At 42.9% G+C, this 21,828-nt stretch overlaps 1 protein-coding gene across 2 annotated transcripts; it reads right to left on the bottom strand.

Moving 5' to 3' along the window:
• Positions 1 to 26: 26 nt before the first annotated feature.
• LTC4S (leukotriene C4 synthase) lies at positions 27 to 20,798 on the bottom strand. Of its 2 annotated transcripts, none has more exons than XM_033140268.1 (5): positions 20,736 to 20,798; positions 7,176 to 7,275; positions 3,170 to 3,240; positions 1,252 to 1,333; positions 27 to 249 (listed from the first exon to the last, which is right to left on the bottom strand). In XM_033140268.1, exons 1-5 carry the CDS (start codon positions 20,758 to 20,760, stop codon positions 138 to 140), a joined length of 390 nt encoding a protein of 129 aa, XP_032996159.1. In that variant the 5' UTR covers positions 20,761 to 20,798; the 3' UTR covers positions 27 to 137. The 2 variants fall into 2 exon arrangements, with proteins under 2 accessions (XP_032996159.1, XP_032996158.1); XM_033140267.1 differs by lacking the exon at positions 20,736 to 20,798 and adding an exon at positions 12,870 to 13,186.
• Between the last annotated feature and the right edge of the window lie 1,030 nt (positions 20,799 to 21,828).

Below are 21,828 nucleotides of genomic sequence, written 5' to 3'. Positions count from 1 at the left end.
AAAAAAGAAAGAAAGAAAGATGTACAATCATTTTAATTTAAAGAAATGAAATGAATGTTGGAATGAAAATTGAAACCTATGGTGTCATAAGCAGGATAATTTACCAGCAGAAGGGCACTAGACGCTGACTCAGAAGCTTACTTCGGGAATAAAAAACATGGGTGTGGCACAAAATAGATAAGGAGCCCTGTCACAGACAAGCCAATAAGAATGAAAAGAACTCCAGCACTGAGGTACAAGGGTGCGAGTCTGTAGGGAGGAACAAGAACACAAGATGTTAGTTACTATTAGGATCGGGTGGTCAGTTGTGACACTTATTAAAAGTTTCTCTTGGATAATGATTTCCATAGTAATATGATAAATAGACTTTGAGACAACTGCAATTAGTTTGAAAGTATAGAAAGTTTTAGCTCTCACAACCTCATGTGTACCATTTGTTACATCTGGTTTTAAATCTTTTTCTAATTTATTTGGACCATTCTGATGACAACACCAAACAGAATTTCAACAAATAGAAAGTTTTTCATATAACACAGGATCCTGTTGGAACCGGGAACCAAGGGGGACTGGTATGGGATGTAACCATACAGTTACTTACAGGACTTATGAAGCTCCTATCCAGTGACCCCCTTCCTGTTCTCTCTCCTAAGAAAGTCATCAGTCAAGTCCCAGCCCCACCCCTCTAAAATGATTGCAGGGCAATTATCTCCTGACATGGGACATCCTTAAGCAGGACTGCCAGTACTAGGCCACATGCAATGATACACCTGTGGAACAGCAGGATTGTGGGGGTTTTCAAAGAGGTTTTGTAAAAAGGAGATCAAGAATGTGAGCCACCTGTGGTTGCTAGAGCAAGGTATTGCATTTTCTTTTACCTAGCTTTCAGTAAAGTGGTCAGTTGGTTTGTGGGGTGTATCATTTCAGGCTGCAGTTGGAGCTCACGGGTTTAAATGGACTGCTGCATCAAGAAACTACAACACATGCCTACACATAGAAATCTAGATGCCAGGAAAACGGTAATGCCCCTGATACTTAGTTTTCTATAAGTAAGGAATGTTTTTGGTATGGAAGAGCACTCAGCTCCGTATGTCCCCCGCCCATCAGTAGCCTGAAGGGATACAAGGTTAGGCTGCCATCAAGACTTCAGATGGCAGCTAATATCCAGAGGTGGCATACAGGCAGTTGCCTATTTGAGAGACAAGCTGACTGGCACATTGAAAAATACAGAGCATTGTGCTTAGGACAACTCACCTTCCTTGAGCACATCGTGCATATCCACTAAAGTACTGATAGCGAGCAATCAGATAAAGAACCCCACAGCAGGCAGCCAAAACTATAGGAGGAGACAATCAAAGTAGTTATTATAGAAAGACTCTGGAAGATTTACCCTACTTTCAAACAAAAAACCCATTAAAAGCTTACACTTACAATTCCTGCTCTTAAGCACTATGCTACAGCAACTCACAAGATACATCCAAGCACACAAAGTTCTGCAGAAGTCAATATCCATCAGTTATTTGGAGGAGGGAACTTTGGAGGCCTTTAATCTGAGGTCACAACAGCCCCTGCATTAGGTATAGGTAAAGGTAAAGGGACCCCCTGACCGTTAGGTCCAGTCATGGATGACTCTGGGGTTGTGGCGCTCATCTCGCTTTATTGGCCGAGGGAGCCGGCGTACAGCTTCCAGGTCATGTGGCCAGCATGACTAAGCTGCTTCTGGTGAACCAGAGCAGCGCACAGAAATGCTGTTTACCTTCCCACCGTAGTGGTAGCTATTTATCTACTTGCACTTTGACGTGCTTTCAAACTGCTAGGTTGGCAGGAGCAGGGACCGAGCAATGGGAGCTCACGCCATCGCAGGGATTTGAACCACCCACCTTCTGATCGGCAAACCCTAGGCTCTGTGGTTTAGACCACAGCGCCTTACCTTAATAGTGAAAACAACTATTTACCACACCATCACTACTTGAAAGCATCCTGTGCTATTGTGCCACAATAAATTTGTCAGTGTTTAAGTTGCCACAGGACTCTTGTTGTTGTTGTGACTTAAGCATTAAAATAAGCCTCTGAGGTCTTCCAAATGAATTGGCACCAACTTGGAAAGTCATACCACCTCTCAGCTAGAGGTCAGAGGAGAAGGATTCTACTTAGCCCTCCCCCTGACAGCATAGTGACTTTCCTGGAACTTTAAACATTCCCTCCCCACCCCCAGGCTCTGGAATTACCATGCTACCACAACCAAAGGGAATTTGGGGAGTAAAGGACTTGCTACGTGGATTGGTTCATTATGTCACATGCTACACAAAACATTTTCAAGAAGCAGCTCAAATGAGCATTTGTTTTCACCCTAACTTTCACAAACTTGCAAGCAAAACTGAGGGTAAAAACATGTTAAGAGTGGCTTCACACATTACATGTGGCAGACACAACTGTTGTAGGTTCACCATTGCTTCCTGCAGCAAGCAAGTCAAGTACAGACAGAATACTGACATCTTAAACCCCCTGTGTGCCTGTATCTCTGATTGGGCCATGACTTAAATACAGGTTATATTAATCACACTTTGCAGTGAAAGACACCTGCAGCAATCATGTTTACCATGAATATGTGTGCAAGTGGCAGTGTGTGCATGTGTGAGTGAGAGAGCGCATGTGTCTGCACATGAGAGACATAGAGCATCTATGTGCAGGCAACAGCCAACATCAGCCCAGTGGAATGAGGCCCCTGAGTGGCCACCCATCGTATCATGTGATCTTCAGAAGCAAAATAAGTTTCCCACTTCTAACCTGAAGCATGAAGCCACCTCATTTAAAGAGCAGAAGACTTGAACCCTTTGCTCAAAATATGCAGTAAGATTATGTTAGCATAGGGTGAAATCCAACAGAACAGTTAAGTGTCTTGTTCCACCAGCACAACGATTTCTACTGGCCCAAGAGAAAGTTCTCCCTCTCTCCTACTCCCACACCAGGCAGGGAAGAGGGGTGGGGGGAAGTCCCATGGCACAAACAGAACTCTTGCACTGACATGACACGGCAGCTGAGTGCCACCCTTTATGTAGCAACAAACATCATTTTGGAGCTGCGTAAGTAGCACAGCGGCAGCAGCTTAGCTGACAAAAACGTTTTATGCTTTTCACATTAAGAGTTTTATGAATTAAGGTTTGCTTTTTACCTTGATGGGAAAAGACTCCAGCCACCCACAAGAGGGAAAGAAATATTGGGAAGTATTCGGTGCAATTTGCTCTAAACAAAACAAAGAAGAAAATTAATTAATCTGTAGTTTGGGGATGGGGAGATGACACACAATGATGACTGAGGCTTAGACCCTGGATAATATCCCACCTAACCAGCTTATTTAATGACTGGATTTATCATGAAGCACCCCACACTGGGAACAATATCCTTATCTGTAACCCGCAACACTATGGTCTACTTCACACTGCAGAGAATGGACTGTACCACTTTAAGACATTTTACATGACTGAATGTCCCTGCAAACAAAACTCTTCCCTGAGATGAGGATGTCAGAGAGAAGGCTGGAATAGAACCTTTCTCCCCTGACCTCTAGCTAGAAGGTGAAAGTTGGTACCAATTCATTTGGAATATCTAACAAGCTTATCTTAATGCTTCCTTGACATTTCATGAGGCAAATGCAAGGCTCTGACATGCTCAATCACTGCAATGAATATGACAAGGGAGAAGAATCCAGGTACTATCTGATTGTGACCATACTACTCTGGTACTTGGCGGGTGAGGAACGGCAGCAAGGAACTCCTGTTGAATGCAGAGAATCTAAGATTTCCATTAAAAAGGAACAAAGAAGTTGTTTCTATTGCTGAGAGATACTGAAAATACAGGGGAAATTTTGTGCTATGTAATTCACTATGCTTATATACTGACATCCATGTTCCTTGTGTTACGATTAAGGAAAAAACACATCAATGGGCTCACATTCAAAAATTCAACAAACGGGAAACAAGGGAGGAACTGGGTGGGGGTAGCAAAGGAGACAGATAACAAAGGACACATAGGCAACTATATTCAGTGATGCACACACTTAGGCTTAGATGCAGTTTGGTCAAGGGAGGTTGTGCCAAAGCATTCATGGAAAAGGAGAGGTGAAATTTGAAGGAACAGCTGGCACCCTACAAGTGTTCTATGAGGCAGTTCGAAGCACACACACAGCAAGGGGAAAAGGGTAGAGTCATTTGAGAGGAGAAGAGCTTCAGAGGTAAGAAGAGTGGAGGTTGTGAACAGGGAACTTCAGAGCAGCCAAGAAAAAGCATAGGTCCCAATGCCGGGGTGGGTGGGTGGGGAGACTCTACTTCCTTCATTCCCAGAAGTGTGTACTGATGCATACTCTCTCTGCTCTCTGCTCTGTAACAAAGTTACTGATCCAAAAGAGGAACTTGCTTATTGTTCTGTGACTGCTAAGCTAGATGGGGGGGTCTTTTTGAAAGTCTTATGTATGCTGTGTTGACTGGATCACTTCTGCCTGTATGCATGCCACTCTCAAGGAACTCTGAAAGGTTAGCGTGATGGGATGAAAGAAAAGAGGCGGGGACAAGTACTGCTTGAAGGTTTTCAAGAGAAAGGATGAAGAGGTCACACTGGATGTAAGAGCAGACAGGAAGCCAAGAGGGAAGAGATCTAAGCAGTGGTATCACGGAACTGCAGCATTAACAGAGGTGGACATATTTGCCATTGGAGAGCTGAATAAAGAATAAGGGGAGTGAGGTGGGAGAACAACACAAGGTTTATTTATTTAATCGTTTTAAATCTCACACAGTCCAAAGAAAATATATATAAAATAGAACATATAATAAAATGAAATAGCTATTAAAATCCATTAGAAACCATTCAAAATAGCAGAACAATTAAACAAATCTGATTAGCCACCATCTCCAAACAGTGCTCTTTAGGTACATTACAGAGCAGGAATCTCGAGCATAGGTGCCACCACTCACAAGGCCCTGCAGGCCCTGCCCCTTATTTCAGTCAGCCATATCTTGGATAAGGTTGGCATGTGGGAATGGGCACTTGTTTCCCCAATGTATTCTAGAGTTTAGGTCATTTCAGGTTTGAAACTGCCCAGAAAAAGATTTGTTGTCGTTCAGTCGTGTCCGACTCTTCGTGACCCCATGGACCAGAGCACGCCAGGCACGCCTATCCTTCGCTGCCTCTCGCAGTTTGGCCAAACTCATGTTAGTAGCTTCAAGAACACTGTCCAAGAACACTGGGTGCCAATAAATTTATCTTGGCCCTGGTAGTATCTGCTTCCTCTGCATTGTATCCATCAGAGAGACATACTAGCACACTTTGAACTGATTGAAGTTTCTATTCAGCCTTCAGAAAGATAGGCCGATGTAAAGTTTTGTTACAGTAGTCCAATCTGGTGATTACCAGTACACGCATCAATCATTAAAAGTCTGAATAGGATACAGCTGGACACAGTAGAGCCCATTTAATTTTAAATGACACACATGTGTGTCTGTTTATGAACAGATGTGGGTGGACTGATGCTTATTTTTAGAATGGTAAAGTCTGCAGGCGGCTACATTCAGCTGAGAGGCAAATTACATATTATACTGCAGCTGTGTACAATAAAGGCCCATGGTCCTCTTTGCTCTCATAAAACTCCCACTGGAGAGAAAATTTGCATTGGAGAGGTGAAAGCTACTTTGCTTTTCCTCTGAAAATTGTGGGTAGCAGGTTTTGCCCACAACTGTGTTCCACGTACATGCTTAATTCACAAAAATGGGCCTGGAACCTGGAGGGAAGGTTTAGAGGGAAAGGGAAACATCCAATAAGTGAAAGGTGAAGCCCTCCATTTCTCCCTGTCCTTTGTTCAAAGCAAATTGTCCCCTCCTACCTCGAACTTTGAAGATACGGGGCTATCAGTGTGAAGTACAGATTGCTCTTAAGCAGTTATCACTTCAGTGTAAAAACAGAAGCATCTTCTCTGATAGAACTTACCTGTAAACCCCCCCCCACATATATACTTTGTGACTTTCCATGTGGACACAAGGGTATATGACCATCACTGTTAGTCTATGGCAAGCTTTACTACCTTTAAAATGAATGTGTTAATTGGAACCCATAACAAGGTGTTCACCTTTCTGCAGAATTTAATAGCTCTACTCTTGCAGTTGGAGCCTCTCCCAAATAAATAGCTGAGGGCTGGGAGTGAGAAGAAGAGAGAGAGAAAATGCAAGATAATAATAATCCCTTTTTTTCATACATTGAATGCAGGCTGTCACGATGTCTTTGCAAAATTCTAAAAGCAATTTTAGCATCTCCTTTGAAAGTGTCAGTTAGAAACCAGAGTAGGTGGTCAAGTGAGTTGTGCAGAGGTGAGTGGGTAGGAATTCTTTGCTAAGCAACGCCTCCCAGTCACAGCTTGCTCTTCCCTGCCATCAGAATTCAGCTGCATGCTGGCCAAAATGCTAACCAAGGGACAAAATCACAAGGGCCACGAAATCACTTCAATGCCAAACATTCACTGAACTGCAGAAAACTCAAGACTATTTGTTCCACAAGTGTTGCAATGTATGGAAGGTTTGGTGTTCAAACTCAGTGATCTTGTAGTCACATCACACAGACATGAAGCCAGTGAGTATAATACACAGTTGTTACACAACTACGGCAAGAAGTAGTATATGAAGAGTCTGAAGAGCAAAGTGTATGTGGTTGCACCTCATCTGTGCCAACAGGCATGTCAGTGTCTCTTAAACTGGTCAAAGGTTTCATCAAAATGTCTTTGCCTGTTCTCACATTGGCCAACCGCATGACTGTGGGAAACCCCCAAACAAGACCACAGCATCTCCTGTTGCTGCAACTCTCTTCTAAGAATTTTTCGAACGCAATGTTTGGAGATGATGCTTTGCCAGTCTATGCAGCCTGCTGAAGAGACTGAAATGGGGGCGGAGGAAGTATGTGGTTGGTTAACACCCTGATCACATAAAACATGTGTACACAGAATTACAGCTGCTGATGCCAATAGAAGTTGGTTCTAAGTATAGTTTAGGAACTAAGTATACAACTGTACGGTAACCAATGTCCCCACGTGACTGGAAGTATGCCGTTGGGAGATATGTCTACTTGGAGCAATCTAGATTCACATCTCCAGGGGTGGCATGGAAGGGAAAGGAAGGGAAGGAGGAAGAAGGTTAACTTACTGAGCTCTAAAGATCCTTTCAAATTCTGGAGGACCTGAAGTCACAGGAGGAGAGACTTTGCACTTCCGCCGAACGTAGATCACCTGCATGGCAAAATAGGCTGGATGGAAAGTAAAACAAGGAGGAAAGAGAAGCCAGTTATTTCACCCAATGAAGCACAATGGGTTCCCTATTGTTTTTTAAAATTATGTTTATTACACTAAACAACAACCAATAGCAGCTAGTTGCACAATGGATGATAACCAGTATGCCTATAGTTTGCTCATCTGCACTGGCAAGCACCATTCATGTTTCACTTGCAAGAGTAATAAACTAAAGTCTCATTCATTACAGAATCATCCATTTGCAAACTACCTTTAGTCTCATCATCCTGGTCTCGCCTTCCTCTCAAGAGCAATAAAGGTGCCTGAAAAATTCTAAAATTGTGCAGCCATTGAACAGGGAGGTCCAACAGACAGGTGGCCAGGCATGCCTCCAGAAGGAAAGTCTCCAGAACTGGGGCACCACTACCAAACTGGAGCCATGTGGCTCTCCTCCCCCAACTCCATACACATCCTAACTGGAATGATGCTCTTTTAACATCCTCTCCATCTTATGCTCCAACTGCTCACCCTTGGCTGAGAGACACAAATGTTATTATGGCATGAGCTTTCATGAAATAGGAGTCCACTTCTTCAGATGCATGCAGTTGTAAAACGGAAAAACTGTTGGAGTTCAATGCAAAAATGCAAAAAGATAGCCTGCCACCTGAAGTTTATGCTTCATGTACCTGACAAAGTGGATTCTGGGCTAGAAAAGGGTTATCCCAGGGATTGGGAACTTGTGGCCCTCCAGATGTTGCTGAACTACAGCTCCCATCATTCCAAACCACTGGCCATGCCAATAACATCTTGGGCCACAGGTTCTCCATCCCGAGCTTGTGCCACAATTAATCTGTTAGACTTCAAGGGGCCACAAAACTCTTGTTTTTGTCCCTAATACCCAAACCATTTTCACATTTTTAAACATTTAATTAAAACAGCCTGTACGTTTTCTTTCCAAGCAGTGAAAGCTAGAAAAATGACAACATTTAAATTAACATTTTGATTACACTCCATCCACCCTAACCAAGAGGTGAAAACTTGAGATATAAACTTGATTATTAAGAAAAATGGTTGTACAACATCTCCCTCTCCCTTTTTATCTTCGTTAATGGAATTGGCACCGTCATCAGATCAGTTCTTGAATGACAGTCTCTAGCAGGCTTCCTCAACCTCGGCCCTCCAGATGTTTTGAGACTACAATTCCCATCATCCCTGACCACTGGCCCTGCTAGCTAGGGATCATGGGAGTTGTAGGTCAAAAACATCTGGAGGGCCGAGGTTGAGGAAGCCTGGTCTCTAGTAAGGAGTGAAATTATAATTAAGCAGCCCCTCAAGACCATTGAATTAAGCAAAGAATCAAACCAATGAGGCCATCGCTTCTTAGAAACACAACAGCACAGATTTGCTCCCAGCTGCCCTTAGTCTAGCATTGTGGCTTATCCTAACACAAGAAGGCCAATAAAATCAAGACCTGAGTTCTGCGCTGTGAAGTGACAGCCAGCCATGCTCTGTCCCAAGATACCCATTCCATCTCCTGCCCACCCCCACCCCACCCCCTGCATTTTCCATTTCTCTACCAACATATACACAGAATTGTATGGTCTCTGGGATTGCTCAGTCCGCATTGCACTGTCAAGTGAAAACCATGGAGGGCAGTCAAGATACAATGACTGGAGAACTAGGTGGCTAAGGGGCTGAATGTATCTAATAGTGAAAACTTTAACAGCAATTGCTATACACCCTGGTACTTCGCTTTCAGAAAAAGAGATGCCAGAGCTCAACCCTGGCCAGGGAAAGGGGACACGGATGGGGACACCCACACACCCCACTCTGAATTGGAAGGTCTTCTTTTTTATTTGTATATTTAATTGGGTATGTGTATGGCCTGCACCAGAACCTCTAAGCAGCTTACAAAAACACAGAGAATCACAAAGACAAAAGTTATTACACATGATTATATCTCAAAAACAACCACCAAGCCCCTCTGTTAAACAAAACTATTCATAAAAGGAAATTCCTCATACCACAAGAAAAAGTAGTGACCCCAGCAAACAAAAACATTCAGTTAAAAGATGTTAACTCTAAAACCTTACAAACTTGTGCTACATTTAGGACAAAACACTTCCTAAAGTTACTGAAATATTTGGAGGGAGAAAAGAACGTATTTCCCTGCTCTCAAAAAGACTTCACAAAAAGGGCAGTCAGGCAAGTCTCCCAGGAGGAAGCATTTCATAGATATAGGAAGAGAAAGCCCTCATCCCTAACATATGGAGACCATGAAGGATGTTCACTCTGCACCTGATCAAAGGTGAAGCCCACGCACTACAAACAGACAACACTGTATCAATCTGAGGGTCCATAAAATATGGTCTTTAGCTCTCTAAATTAAAGATGCCAACATCAAGGTGACAAGGAGAAAGCAATACAGATAAGAATTCAGCCCAGGTAGCAATGGTGGTTTGAAGAGAGCCTGGCAGAGGTTGCCAACCCCCAGGGAAAACTAACTTCCGCCCTTGTAATGATTCTGCTCCATTTTCCATCTCAGCAAAGATCTAATCACAGAATCATGCACTGCGTGAAGTAAACTATTAAAGGTTTGCTCGCTTATTAAAAACAGGTTGTGGGAGATCTGACTGAAAACTTGGTTTGTTTCTTAGCCAGTTGCTTCCTGTTGCACCCTGCTTTACTTTCCGAGGGGCATTTCCCGACATCACAACTGCCTCTTATTCCCCAATGATTTTGCTCCATTCTCCATTACCTCCATCTCAGTGCTGACTGCTTAGGAACACTGCCTTTGCAGCACAACATCTTGACGGTGGAGCGGGCATTGAATCTATTTCTCCTAGATTATATTAATTTTATGTCTTTTTTTACTCCAGCACTCTGCCTCTCTTACATTGCCTCGTTCAGATTCAGTCTTCCTCTCCAAAACATCTCTTGGTAATGCTTGGCTCATTTCTCTGGCCACTTTCATCTCTTCCATCATCATCTCCTCAGGCTTTTAGTGTGACTTTTATTCATGCTCCTGCCTTTTTATCTTACTGCATGCTCTAGACATTCTTTACAAATTACTTCTTCACTCCGTGCCTACTCTCACTCCTTTTTCTCTACTGTCTTTCAACTCCCCTTTTCCAATTTGACTCCTCGATCTCTCAGCTCTTATTTTTCCACATACCTTGCATCTCTCATTCATATCGCTGCATGCAGACCTAATCTCTAAGCGGTGTGAATTTCCAGGGGTTAAAGGTGCTTACCTTTGTGTTTCCTTTGAAATGAGGGACTCTGGAGACTGTGGTGTCTTTATGGCAGAAGGCTTATTTACACATATATACAACCTGAGCTTACAATGGAGGGGTTCACAGCATTATCACCCCAAGAGGATCTTGCTTCCCTCAAAGCCACAGCCTTGGATTCCAACAGAAATCAGGCATGGCTATGTCTCCCAGATGCCCAACCTGCAACCTGCCAGCATCTAGCTTCTAGCTCACATAATTCAACTCTCAACTCTGGCCTTTGTCTTTCTAACTCTGACTTCCTTTGTCACCTTAATGGCCCATGCTTAGAGGACCATTACCTTACCAGGAAACTAGCTTAGCTGTTTCAGGAATTGAATAAACCAATATTTATTAATTGTGAGTGCCTTTAAGGAATACTTTAGTTGCTGCAGAAAGCACTCTATAAGACCTGCATTCCTCAGCTGACTTTCATGTTTCTCTGCCTCCACCCCCACTGACTTAGTCCAGAAAAGAAAGGGACAGATTTATTAATTGACTAAGGATGTCAATTTAACGGGAAAGCCAAAATGATAGAGAATATGACTCATATTAGCCTGGGTACTGCCTTTCCAAGGTAAAGATAAGATCACTCTGGCTTCCTGCACAAACGCTTCATTATTTTTGTTTCAGTGGGGAGGGAGCATAATTTCCTCTATTTCTGAAAAGTAGGCATGTGTACAGTTCCTTAAGATGCCAAAACAGCCATAGCCATGCATAAATTGGAGGTATCTGAAAATGCGGAGGAACCCCACAGTTTGCAGAAGTACCACAAAAGAAAAAAAAATGAGGGAAGAAACCCAGGAGCAGCCCAGTGAGGTACTGACTTGACTGTTTGGGGAGTGGGGGAATGGAAAACCAGGGGAGCAGGGGAATGGAGTAGCACAGGGGAGACATGCCTGATGGACTGGAACAAGGAATGGCAGGGCCTCCACATGGCAAAATTCTGTTAGTCAGGGCTGGCCCACCCATGAGGCAAGGTGAGGCAACAACCTCAAGTGGCAGGATCCACAGGGGCAGCTGATCCCTATGTTGCTTGTTGCTGATGTACATACTCAGTCACCCTTCTTTCCTAGCTGGGAGGTGGGGCACCACTTTATGGTTTGCCTTAGGTGCCAAAATGTCTTGGGCCAGCCCTGGTTACAAGTCCTACTTGCTACAATTAAGATCAGTCTTAAAACACACACATACACACTGTTGATTTGCCATCAGGTTTCCATTAAGTTGATTATTTTCTAGAACTCTATTACTAATACTCAAACCTGGTTCCTAAAAATGTGCTAGGACAACTGAAATAAAAAGTAACAAAAAACAACTGCGTAATGTGGGGCCCATCAGCTCCTGTGAGATTGCAGTCTCCTCTTTGGGGGAAAAACCCTACAACTTAGAGTTTTACTTTTGTTGCAAGGGGAATCATAAACTCATGAAAGTTTGTAAGTGAAGCATCCACTTCTGCTCTGCATATTATCCCCTCATATGAAGACCCCACTTGTATGAACAGGTGTTTTTTTTTAAAAAAAGGGTAAGACAGTTCCCAGCATATCACCAGAACAGACTTTCAGATATTATACATCAGCACACAATAAACACACCACTCTAGCTGACATATTTAATTGGCCAAGCTGTCAATATAAGAATTAAAAACAAATCTCACTGTCAGTTTATACCACAACTAAAGGGTTGGGTTTTTTGTTTTTTTGGAACAGGCTATCTATCAAGTCCACATTAAAGTCTCTTTATATTGTTGCCAGATTTGAACAGTCTTGATCATTATTCTTTCCCCTGCTCATTATGTAAAAAGAATAAAGTTGATTTGAGTGCCTTTTTAAGTATTAATCTGCCGTTGCATATGAAATTGCTAGGATGCAATAGAGACACTTTACATTCCATGTACCTCACTTTATGCAGTGTTTTGCTCTAACTCCTGGAGACAGAGATTTAAGTCATCTTGTTAGTACTCAAGGTTTCCCATGAGAGAAGCCTAAATTCCCTAGCAAATTATCCCTTTGATTTAGTTCTGTTAATCTTGACCCTTCTTACAATTTTGTTTCTTTAGGCAATTGTTGGAATTCTAATGAACAAACGTTTTAAAAAGTTGTTTACACCATTATCAACATTGCAAGTATGGCTTACAATCCAGTTTCCATTCCCTGCCACTCTAAAATAGAAGGCAAGAGTTGCAAGTCAATTATATTTTTAGACTTTAAAGTTCATATTTTTCTCCCAACAGCCACATCAATGGTGCATATTTCCTATTTAACTTGAGAGATATTATTTGGCTCATACTGCCTAAAAAGAGATATTAAACTTGTCTCTAATAGTAGTGGCATGTTCCTTACCTTGTTCCAAGACTCCCAGGACAGTAACAGTGGCCAGCAAGGCTATCTGATGCAGCATGCTGGATCTTGAAACTGCGAGACAAAAGCGAGACAGCTACAAAGCTACACAGACTTTGAAGCTATGACTTTTTTGCTCTTTAATATATGCCCACAGTAGCTGTCAATATAATCAGACAGCACAACCCTCCATTTCCTCTTCCAAAGGGCTGGTTAGTTAACTCACTGCCTGCTGGATGTTTATGACTGGATCCCGTCAACAGTGGTACTGTTGAAACAGTCTGAGCTTCATTTACCTATTCAATAGTCTATTGTTAAGATGTGGGCACCTAGCCTTTTACAATGAGCACTATATGCACCACTTCAGCCATGGTATGATAGGAATTAGTGATATTTTCTTTTCTTTTAAATGTCATTCAGTTTTGAGGCCAAAGATTTCTTTTTGGACATTTACTTGCTCGCTAGTGAAATACTGAACCAATGTGACAGCAGATGACCACCTCAGCGACCAACCTTTGTTTTCTTGCTAGCTAAAGCAATGCAAATTAGAAACCATGTGCTTTCAGAGTAAAGCAAAAACACAGCATAGACACATTTGATTAAGCAGATATAGTCACACTGCTTCCTTCCTATGAGTGACTTGCGAACGGGTGAGAATGAGTGACATCTTATGAGCACAGGTGCATGTACACAGTTTAATCCAATTTGCCCTCTGGACAGTCATCTCGGATTGACTCACATCCCAGAGTTGGTTAGGTCTTCCTTTACCAATTATACTGGCTGTGCCTGTATATGTAAGGTTTTTAGGTATGCAAGGTTTTTCTTAAAAAGTCAAGAAAACTTATTTCCTGGTCCTGGTCCTGTTTCTTTTCCCTTCCTGATCACTTTGTCTAAAAGGCAGCATTGGCTGCTGGGCCCATTTCACATCTTATGGGACACTGGGCAGGACCTTCTGGTGGCAATGACAGGCAGAAGCAACAGTGCCCCAACTACTGCTCTGAGCAGCATCAGGCAGTCACCATCTTAATTTCCCCACAACTTAGAGCAGGATGAGAATCCTGTGGCCCTCCTAATGTTATTGGACTCCAGCTCCTATTTGCCCTAGCCAGCACCACTGCTCTGCCCACCAGTGAACTACTTGGCTCCCTTCAAGGTGTTAGCATCAGTGTATCAAGTCCTAATTGGCTTGGAACCAGAGTGCTTAAAAAACACTTAAAATATCAACAATCTTGGGACCTACAACCAACAGGGGAAGCCCTGTTGGTGCTGCCTGCTTTGTGGAGGAGACAACAGTGGATCAGCAGGTTTGCTCGCTGCCACTTTGGGCCATCTTCCTTATCATCACTCTGCTCCTCCTGCATCCTAATTTGAGCGGTGGCAGAAGCAGGAGGAGTGGATTTCCAGGCTAGACAGGAGGAGGAAGGCGGTGAGCAGTGGTCCCAACCAGCCAGACTGGGGATATGGCCTTCTACTGCACATGGGGTACTTCAATCAGCACTTCATTGGCTAGAGCCTCAATGCACTTATTCAGCTTTATGTTGACAGTTTCACCAAAGGTGCTTGTGCTCCTTTGAACTTTGCTGTCCTGGACTGTTTACATGGATCTTGTTTTATGAGTTGTTGTGAATTATCCAGAAATGGGCATCTTTCCTGTTAACTTGTGAAGCCTGATCTGCCCTGAGGATCAAATGTAAAGGCAGTAGAATTGTATTGCTGATGTGAAATATGGCACATCTCTTTGCTTGAGGGAGGAAAAATCTGAAAGCTGTAAGCTTCCTGGAACCTATAGCCCAAGATCAGTATGATAAGAAACAGCTTTGTACGCCTGGGAGAAAGGCAAAGTGCTGCTACTCAAGAGTAAGATTCTTCTTACCCTTTTTCTTGCAGAATAGGTGGCCGTCACATGCTCTTTCTCTAACTGTATTTCCAGAGGACCATCTCCCCACACCTAGTTGCCAGAGGTATTGTGGAACTGTGGGTCCAAGTGATCAGCAATCAATGCCTTCCACAGCCTCGATTATGTGTGTTTTGTAGTTGCACAAGCTGTATGGCCTTCCTCAACTACTCCTCGAACGTCACCCAGGACTGTAGCTTGTGAAGCATGTTGTTTCCACCATGTAGGATGATTGGGCTGTCAGGTTTGCTTCCTAGAGATTCTTCTGTTTGTTTAAAATATTTATAAACCATCCTTCCTCCAAAGGAATTCGGGGCAATGTACATAAAACAAAAAATCATAATATTAAAAAAGAATAGCAGCAACTCATTAAAACACCAATTCAAATATTCCTGCTGAGGATTAAATGTCCCACCACCAATCTACAAAACTATGGAAAAATAGAAAGTTGACATCTTTAGACCAACAATAATGGCATACATTTGTAGGAGGATCATTCCAAAGTTTGAGTCCTACCAAGGAGGCCTTTCTATATACAACCACCCTCCCCAAAATCCAAGTGGGAACTACAAGAAGAACTGCTGCCACCTGATTTTAAGGAGCAAGTTAGCTGGTAATGGAAGAGGCACTCCTGCAGGTATTTGGGTCCCAAGCTATTTAGGGCTTTGTATACCATTGTTAATAATTTGATGCAAACTCAACTGCACACCTCCCACCTGCTCACTAGACATGGAGATTGCCCTGGGGAGGGGAACCTGGAGGAATGTGTAGATGCTGTTGATGTGTTCTGCTTCTCTTATTTTGCAGCAGTCCCCTGTAGTGCAGAGACAGATGATATTTGCCATTGTCATTTAAGCTGGGCTCTCATACAAAGGAGGACACTTGCCTGCCATGCTTGCTGTGCTGCCTAATTTGTCTGCATCTACTGTGGCCGCAGCTGTAGGTGCCACCTTCATGTGAAGAAGTGGATGTGACATTACTTTATTATTGCCAGAAGAAAAGGAGCTGGCATTTATAATTGTGGCAGTGGTGGTTTGCTGCTGCTTCAGAAGGAAGTTGTTTTCCAGAACAAGATGCTGTAGAAGATAATGTTCTGTTGTTTTCTGAGTTTTAGGTACAACTGGATGCAGAATAGCAGCAGACATTATCTCAATCAGGGACACTTCAACCATGGCTAACGCCACATCCACATCAAGTGACTCTTCTAGATCCTCGCCTCAAATTTAGTGGAGACTGATTAGAATGCTTCAACCATTCATCTACTGCCCTTACAGCCCTCCTTTTATTGCAGAACACTGCACAGGTTCAGATGCTGTGCTTGATGCCAGTGGAGTACGGCTGCTGTGGTCTTCTTATTCAGGAGGACACCACTGGTGTAGAAGGAGAGGAGACTCTTAATGCATCTACGCTTCTCCAAGGATGCCCATATATGCTTCATTAAGATTTTCACTGCATCAGCAAAAAAGGACAATGAATGATCCAAAAGTTTAACAGATGCTTTTTCAGTATAAACACACTTCTGTTGTGATTCCTGCAGTGCTGGGCTTGACCATGTTATCTTGGTGGCTGAGTCATAGAATCATAGAGTTGGAAGAGACCACAAGGGCCATCCAGTCCAACCCCCATAGTCCAAATGTCACCACCCATGACTTCAAAAAGGACTGGATGCAATTACCTGGGAAATAAAGACACTCCAGTTCTTTTTGAAAATTTGGGATAACTCCCATTGAACATGGTGGAACTTAATGGTGTGACTGAGTTGGGCAGGGGTAGAGGGCATCACTATTGTAGATCCCTCAAGATAAAGGACTGTTCATACATCTCCATTTCTCTGCCATCTATAACTTACTTTTTCATATGTCCAAGCAGCCAACAAGTTCTCTACCCTTTTCCTGCCATCCCAGGCTGTGCCCTCCTGCTGTTCCTCCCTGCCTCCTATCACACTGTCAAAAAGAAATCATTTCCTTTCTAGCTCTCTCTCTCCCATTCTGTGTCTTACACACACAGACTCCACTGACCAATGCATAAACATTCTGGATGGCTAAAGACACTGACCTATCAGTACAGCAGCATACATGGTTAAATGAGTCCACCTTGCTGCTGCTCCTCCCCCCAAATAAACATTCCTATCTGGATTCTGGGCTCCAAGAGCTGAACATTGGCATAAATGCCTTGACCTCCAAAATAAAACTTGTGCAACTCTTGCCATTCTCTGCACTACCCTAAGACCACCCTCAGTCCTTCCAAGTAAGTCACTTTCTGTATCGGCTCCAGCAGCCAAGATTTCCCCCTCACTTCCACCAGCTGTCCTGGGCCACACACCAATAGTCATACGCAAGCTGTTCACAATGCATTTTTCAGGTATTGTGAATGCCTTGATAGATTATCACAGTAAGAAAATACTGCACACAGATTGGCAAAATGAGTGCCAAACACAAGTCAAGCGTTAAAACAAAATCCAGGGAATGCAAATCACAATTCTTATTTGAAAAGGCCTTTTCAAGGGTGGTCTTTGTTTATGTGCTCTCATGCATGTGTGGAGGAAGGAAATGTAAAACAAATCATCAGATGGTATTGATGATGCAGGGATAGATTTTCAAATAGCAAATCTGCAGCAGTAAAAAACAAACTGTATTGAAGATTATACTTGAATACAAATCTTCCTGTTTTGAAATGTCTAATGTACTTTCTTAAAGCACTTCTTGAAGCTTATAGCAATGTCAAAACTTTAGATATCTCATAGAAATAGGAGGCAATATCAAAACCAGAGTAAACCCATTGATTTAAATAAGTCTGCTCTTTGTTTAGTCGTGTCCTGATTCTTCGTGACCCCATGGATCAGAGCACGCCAGGCACTCCTGTCTTCCACTGCCTCCCGCAGTTTGGTCAGACTCATGTTGGTAGCTTTGAGAACACTGTCCAACCATCTCGTCCTCTGTCGTGTCCTCCATCTTTCCCAACATCAGGGTCTTTTCCAGGGAGTCTTCTCTTCTCAAGAGGTGGCCAAAGTATTGGAGCCTCAGCTTCAGGATCTGTCCTTCCAGTGAACACTCAGGGCTGATTTCCTTCAAAATGGATAGGTTTGATCTTCTTGCATTCCATGGAACTCTCAAGAGTCTCCTCCAGCACCATAATTCAAAAGCATCAATTCTTCGGCGATCAGCCTTCTTCATGGTCCAGCTCTCACTTCCATACATCACTACTGGGAAAACGATAGCTTTAACTATACGGACCTTTGTCGGCAAGGTGATGCCTCTGCTTTTTAAGATGCTGTCTAGGTTTGTCATTGCTTTTCTCCCAAGAAGCAGGTGTCTTCTAATTTCGTGACTGCTGTCACCATCTGCAGTGATCATGGAGCCCAAGAAAGTAAAATCTCTCACTGGCACCATTTCTTCCCCTTCTATTTGCCAGGAGGTGATGGGGCCAGTGGCCATGATCTTAGTTTTTCTGATATTGAGCTTCAGACCATATTTTGCGCTCTCCTCTTTCACCCTCATTAAAAGGTTCTTTAATTCCTCCTCATTTTCTGCCATCAAGGTTGTGTCATCAGCATATCTGAGGTTGTTGATATTTCTTCCAGCAATCTTATTACCAGCTTGGGATTTATCCAGTCCAGCCTTTCGCATGATGAATTCTGCATATAAATTAAAAAAGCAGGAAGAGGGAGATAATATTCAGCCTTGCCGTACTCCTTTCCCAATTTTGAACCAATCAGTTATTCCATATCCAGTTCTAACTGTAGCTTCTTGTCCCACATAGAGATTTCTCAAGAGATAGATAAGGTGGTCAGGCACTCCCATTTCTTTAAGAACTTGCCATTAGTCTGCTCTAAATATGACTAATACTGGATGTCACCCACTGTGTAGTTTAACTGGAGGCAAGTGAAGAACACAAGACTTATTTGAAAGGTATTTTCATATTAACATCCTCCTGCTCCGTTTCATTTTTCCACACTAAAGGAGCTGATAAAAAAATGGAATTTGCAGATGTATTCAAATTACATTTGCTTAGAAATCCCACAGGATTCAATAATGCAGCTCAATAAAGTGTGCAGATGACTACAGTCTTTTTCTGCAAGCCCTGTGCACTGAGGGACGGAAGTGAAACAAGAACATGTGCCTTGCTTGCTCATCCCTGAACCATCTAGGCCATCTAGGGTGCAGGTCTGATATCAGAATACTGTCAAAAATCTGTGGCAACTAAGGTAAGATTTTCCAAGGCATTTATAATGCTTTCTCCCTAGGAAATACAAAAGAAATTCAAAAATGTGTGTGTGAAAAACTGACCCAGTATCCTCCTGAGTCTAAAATCTACTTTAGATTTATTTATTTTTAACCTCTATTGAAACACATTCCAAAATAATTCTAAAAGTCATGACACCTGTGAGGAATAGTCCATTTTTCATGGATCATTATCTTAAGATGGCAGAACAGACTAGAGTGAGGCTCTCTGTACAACACCCTGCAGCCAACTCTACAGCCATGAACTCTAGAGAAACCTGCACATGTGCTTTTTAGCAAGTGGATCCATGGCAAATGGGGCTATAAAGTCTCTTCTGAATGCCAAAGGACAAGTTGCTACTCCACAACTTCATGGTGTGATTCTTATGACAGTCCTTAAGGCATGGCAGCCTTTCTTAAAATCCATGCCAGCTCTGTCCGTTTGTGGCCAGTATGTTGCACCCCTCTTCCACCACCAGAAAAAGCGGCTCTTTTTAGCATCTTGTACTGCAGTGTTTAAAACCATAAGTGAAACACACAGCTAAAAGTTGCATCTCTACTGGCCTAATTTAATATACAACTGATGGCTGAACAAAGTTTGGCAACTCATTTAGCAAGCCCTTAAGTGAGAAACTGATGCAAAAGGTTATTGATACAGTAGAGCAGTGGTGGGAAACCTCATGCCTAATTGCCTATGGGCCAAAATCCAGGCTCCCTATCTGATCCTTAAGGGCTCTCGCCAGACCACAATACTCTCTGCTCAGACCATGCTCTTCACCAGCCCTATTCCACCCCACCCCAAAGTGGCTTTGCCTGTTCAGAATGTATCCATCTCTTGGTTGGCTAGATGAAGAGGTGGATGTGGGTGCAGATGTAGAGAAACACCCAACTTCTGAACGGCTGGGATGCAGCTTAGAGGTACATCTGTTGCTCCACTCACTTTGGTCTCTGGCCCTACCCACCAGTTGCATACAGCCCCTGGTTGCCCAGGAAGGAAGGGGAAATGCCCTAGGAACGGAAAAGGTTCCTCCGTCCTGTGCTGGAGTATCCGTGTACAAAGTATCTCAAACCAAGGAAGTGTTAACCCAATCCCAAGACCCTGATGTAACCCCAAGATCCCTCTGATTTAGCAGCAGCAAAAAGTGGGGGAAAGTAGACCCTGTTTAAACTTCTCCATTCAGCCCAGCACCCTGATGGGAATGGGAACTGCCGCTTCCCCAGTCAATGAGATCAACAATCGTTTGATGAGCATGGAGGGCGCAATAACTGCTCCTCCTCTGCTGGCCTGCACAGATCAGCTGAGGAGCGGGAGCTCTGTGTGGCTGGGTCCATTCTCTGTGTGTACATGCAGGTGATGACATCCATCACTGGCATACAGACCCGGGCAAGTTAACCAAGGGTGAAAGTGGCCCTCAAGCCAAAGGAGGTTAGCAACCCCTTATCTAATAATTGCACGTCTTTGTATAGTGATTACAAAACACACAAGTATCTGAAACGGAATAGTCTATTTTCCCCCCGAGTGATACTGCATCAATTAAGGGTTCAGACTAGAATATATTCTGTAACCACAAAAAAGATTAAAATAGACTCTCAAACTAAAGGCATAATTGATTTCTGCAAAAGATCTGCACTAGAACTGTGAAAATCGCTGATTCAGCTTGGATGGACTGATAGAAGACAGAAATACTTTATTTTTGTTCTGATGCAAAACACGATTCTTCAGTTTGAAAGGGGAAACAGATAAAAGTTACTTACCATGCAAAGCGCTGGCTGCTATCATTCTGTGGTCTCTGCATTTGTCATGCGAACCAGTAGCCTACAAAGCTGAGTTTTCTTGGAAAGGAGCAAAAGAACAACACACAATTGTACATGGGATTTTACTCTAATCTATACACAATAGCAACAGCAGTTAGGACCTCCTCATACATTTAACATTTTAGGTGTATAGTAATCCCTCATTTTATGTGCATTTGAATTATGCAATTTCAACAATACGCATTTCAATTTTAACTGAACCTATGCATAAAGTGAGGGATTATTGTACTTCTAAAAATGCAATAATTGGGGTTCTCCCAGACTTGGTACTATCAATGAAGGTGCAAACAGCATCAGTGACTAGGAGCACCTTTTATCAATTCTGGATGATTCACCCGCTGCACCGCCATCTTGAGAAAGCAGATATTGCCACAATAATTCATGCCCTACTTACCGGCAGACTAGATTACTGATAACACACACTCTTGTGGGGCTGCTTTTGAAGACTGTCTGAAAGCTTCAGCTGGTGAAAAATGCTTGGAATATTTACTTGCGATTCTGTACTGCAATTGTGATTCTGTACTACTTTTAAAGCCCTAAATGGCTTGGGACCAGGGAGACCCATATAAATTTTCCTGACCTTGAATACCTAGTGTGAGGGACCACTAGCATGGTCTATCAGGCTGGCAGGTACAAACGTTTTACTTTAAGGTGGTCAAGTAAATAAAAAGAGGTGACCCAATTGTTATGGCACTCCCTCCTGTGGGAAGTGTGCTTATTGCTGCTGTTTGTGAAATTACTTTTCCCCATTATTTTATGATGTGAACTGCCTTGAAAGGGCTATATAGCCCTGAAAGGCATTACACAAATGCCCACATAAATAAAACATGAAGCAAGAATGTAAACAAATACCGGTATACATCATAAAGGTTAACTTTGTAGCAATCCCGGAGTTTGCCTCTTCAAAATGAATGAAATGGCCCTTAAAAGAGCTTAGAGCAACACACCACCTTCTTTCCAGTGTGTTAATGCTTTTCTACTGTATAATGTTTTCTACAATGTAACTTGCATGTCTCCCTAGTGAAAAATGATG

Source organism: Lacerta agilis, chromosome 2, assembly GCF_009819535.1.
Source record: "Lacerta agilis isolate rLacAgi1 chromosome 2, rLacAgi1.pri, whole genome shotgun sequence".
NCBI classification, from domain to species: domain Eukaryota; kingdom Metazoa; phylum Chordata; class Lepidosauria; order Squamata; family Lacertidae; genus Lacerta; species Lacerta agilis.
This window is presented reverse-complemented; position numbering and strand designations above follow the sequence as displayed.

Excerpts from the sequence above, each read along its gene's own strand:
- LTC4S (XM_033140267.1), bottom strand. The coding sequence starts at position 12,927 with ATGCTGCATCAGATAGCCTTGCTGGCCACTGTTACTGTCCTGGGAGTC. Across the intron at positions 7,276-12,869 it reads CCTGGGAGTCTTGGAACAAG|CCTATTTTGCCATGCAGGTG; the intron begins GTAAGGAACATG and ends CTTTCCATCCAG. Across the intron at positions 1,334-3,169 it reads TGGAGTCTTTTCCCATCAAG|TTTTGGCTGCCTGCTGTGGG; the intron begins GTAAAAAGCAAA and ends CTCCTCCTATAG.